At 37.6% G+C, this 2,881-nt stretch overlaps 1 protein-coding gene across 1 annotated transcript; it reads left to right on the top strand.

Annotated features, from left to right (window-relative positions):
* Nucleotides 1-213: 213 nt before the first annotated feature.
* Nucleotides 214-2,876, top strand: LOC112461388 (peroxisomal acyl-coenzyme A oxidase 3; the record flags this gene model as incomplete). Its single annotated transcript, XM_025026619.1, has 9 exons — nucleotides 214-497; nucleotides 583-705; nucleotides 1,012-1,167; nucleotides 1,238-1,385; nucleotides 1,486-1,776; nucleotides 1,865-2,028; nucleotides 2,106-2,349; nucleotides 2,429-2,662; nucleotides 2,773-2,876. Coding segments are annotated over exons 1-9 (1,722 nt in total), but the record flags the coding sequence as incomplete, so codon positions are not given.
* Nucleotides 2,877-2,881: the final 5 nt, after the last annotated feature.

The raw sequence follows: 2,881 nt of genomic DNA, 5'->3' as shown, positions 1-2,881 counted from the left end.
TCTCTCATAATATTTCGCTACGTGCCCTACGAGCGGAGATATTGCGACGCAAAGTCCAAATGGAAAAATTTATTTTTAAGATACTCCTCCTAACGCCGACGTTCTTGTATGATGACGTCATAATCAGAAACGTCATTTTCACTTTTTCGACGTCAATCGGCATGGTCAACGTGACACACAATTATTAACGACGCAGTGATTAATTAAAATTTAAAATAAAAGCGATTTTTTTTCGCATCATGCCGAGATTGCTGAATAACCGTGTGTTGTCGTTCTTAATGTCAAATGGTAAGATTCGTTGTAATCGTTATTCATCCACGACGAATTATTGTGAAAATTCTAGTTTCGCGAGAGATAGACGCGCAATGTCCACCGCCAGTAACTTGATCAAAGATTTGCCGAGGGGACCGTTGGACGCTTATAGGAAAAGAGCGACATTCGACTGGAAGTCATTCAATAAGTTATCTTTGGAGGGAGAGGATTGCGTGCGGTATCAGGTAACGAAATCATTGTGGAACGTGTCAAATCTGTACCGTACTATTGATGTAAACGTGTGACTAAATTTAACGATTGAATTTGTAGAAGAAACTGTGGCAACTTATCGAAAGCAACTCGGTGTTTCGAAAGTCGACGTCGAAGAATTTGGATGATCTTCGAAGATGCTGCAACAGTCAGTTCCAAGTACTTTTCCAGAATGGCATAGATGTAATTATAACAATTCATTTAGCCAACAAATTATAATAATTATGATAAACTACAATCGTTGATAGTAAATGAATTTTAGTATAAAGCGTTGTCTACAATGACAGCAGGAGTATACAGTAAGACGTAAGCAGTAAGTTATTGACTAATGGGATTTTTACAATTCAAGAATAATCGACTGTGTTTGGTCAATAGCTTACTGCTTACGTCTTACTGCATACTCCTGCTGCCATTGTAGACGACGCTTAAAGAGTATTTGAAACGATATTGGAATTCTTGTACTTGAAAATTTTTGTATAATTCTTTTAGCCCATGGATGACCTTCCATCTTACATGTATATTTTTCAATACGATGGGTCAATACCGATTAGAATGAGTATCTCGCGTGGTATGGTACCAGGTAGCTTATTAGCACTGGGTACCGAGCGACATCAACATTTCGTAGCAGAGTTTGGCACTGGAAATGTATGTACAAACATATATGACACAGTCTGGTGAATTGTTATTGTAAAATTTATTGATATTGCTTATATAGTATACCGCCTGCTTCGCGCTGACTGAAATTTCTCATGGGACCAATGCGAAAGGCATGCGAACCAGGGCAACGTATGACGTAGCAACGAAAAGTTTTATCCTTCATACACCTGATTTTGAAGCTGCAAAATGTTGGGCAGGTGGTTTAGGTAAGCTAAGTTTTAGTCGATATAGAATTGACTAAGATGCAGTGATATTTGATCAATTAAGTACAACTTTCTATATTTTCCAATACACTGTCATTTTTAGGAAAATGCGCGACGCACGCTCTCGTATTTGCGCAGCTAATTACACCGGACGGAGTGAATCATGGCCTGCACGTTTTCATCGTACCAATTCGCGATCCGAAAACTCATCTACCTTTTCCTGGTGTCACCGTTGGTGATATGGGTGAAAAGATAGGTCTTAACGGAGTAGACAATGGATTCTTAATGTTTGATAATTACTCTATACCTCGTACTTGCCTGTTAAATCGCACCGCGGATGTCAGCGAGGATGGAAAGTATGTTCTCGCTTTAAAGGATGAACGAAAAAGATATGGTAGGTGGTAGGAATTAACATTAATATGACAAAACCCATATGCCATGATATGTAATTGATTTCATTGAATTTCATTTTATCTATGCAGGCTCGTCATTGGGTGCGCTTTCAGGAGGCCGTGTCAGCATTACTGGAATATGTGGACATTATATGAGCCTTGCACTAACGATTGCTATACGTTATTGCGCAGTTAGGAAACAGTTCGGCCCTACCGAGAATAATGAATTGCCGGTCATAGAGTATCAAACGCAAGTACGCATAACAGGATTTTTACTTTGAGCTAAACAGAAAAAAAAATCACATTTGATGCAAAATATTTATGTTTCTAGCAATGGCGAATCATTCCTCATTTAGCCGCAACGTATGCAGTAAAAATATTTGCATTGACGTTGTACAAAAGTCTCTATGATCTTCAAATGAGTCGCTTCATGAATGAAGATGGAGACGCGATTGCCGATCGAGGAATGGAGATGCACGCGTTATCTTCTGCAACGAAACCATTATGTTCGTGGATTGCGCGTGACGCGATTCAAGATTGCAGAGAATCTTGCGGTGGGCATGGATACTTAAAAAGTAAGTGCAAAATCTCAGTCTTATATATTACATGTACCTACATCTTTATAATTATAATTAATTATCATTTTATTATTAGTGTCTTGTTTGGGTGATATAAGAGCTGAAAACGATGCGAATTGTATGTATGAGGGTGAAAACAACGTACTTATTCAACAAGCAAGTAATTGGTTGTTAAATCAATGGGTTAATGTGATTAAAGGACAGCCCGTGCCATCGCCTCTTAATTCTGCGGATTTCCTGGTGAATGCAGAACAAATACTTAAGACCAAATTTAATCAAACCACAGTGGAAGGTGTATTGAAGCCTGAAAGTATGATAAAAATGATTCTTTGTTGTATTAAAATATACTACTGAAAGTTATTAGTTTGATGAATGACTTAGGTTTACTGCAACTAATATATGTTATTTTCTTAATTTTAGATTTGCTCTTAGCTTTTAAATGGTTGATTTGTTATTACTTGAAAAAAACACATCAATGTACGAAGGAACTCAAATCAAGCGGAATGTCTGATTTTGACGTAAAAAACAA

This window comes from Temnothorax curvispinosus, unplaced genomic scaffold, assembly GCF_003070985.1.
Source record: "Temnothorax curvispinosus isolate PA1 unplaced genomic scaffold, ASM307098v1 QBEX01011341.1, whole genome shotgun sequence".
Classification (NCBI taxonomy): domain Eukaryota; kingdom Metazoa; phylum Arthropoda; class Insecta; order Hymenoptera; family Formicidae; genus Temnothorax; species Temnothorax curvispinosus.
Note: the sequence above shows the minus strand (reverse complement) of the source record. Positions and strands in the feature narration are given on the sequence as shown.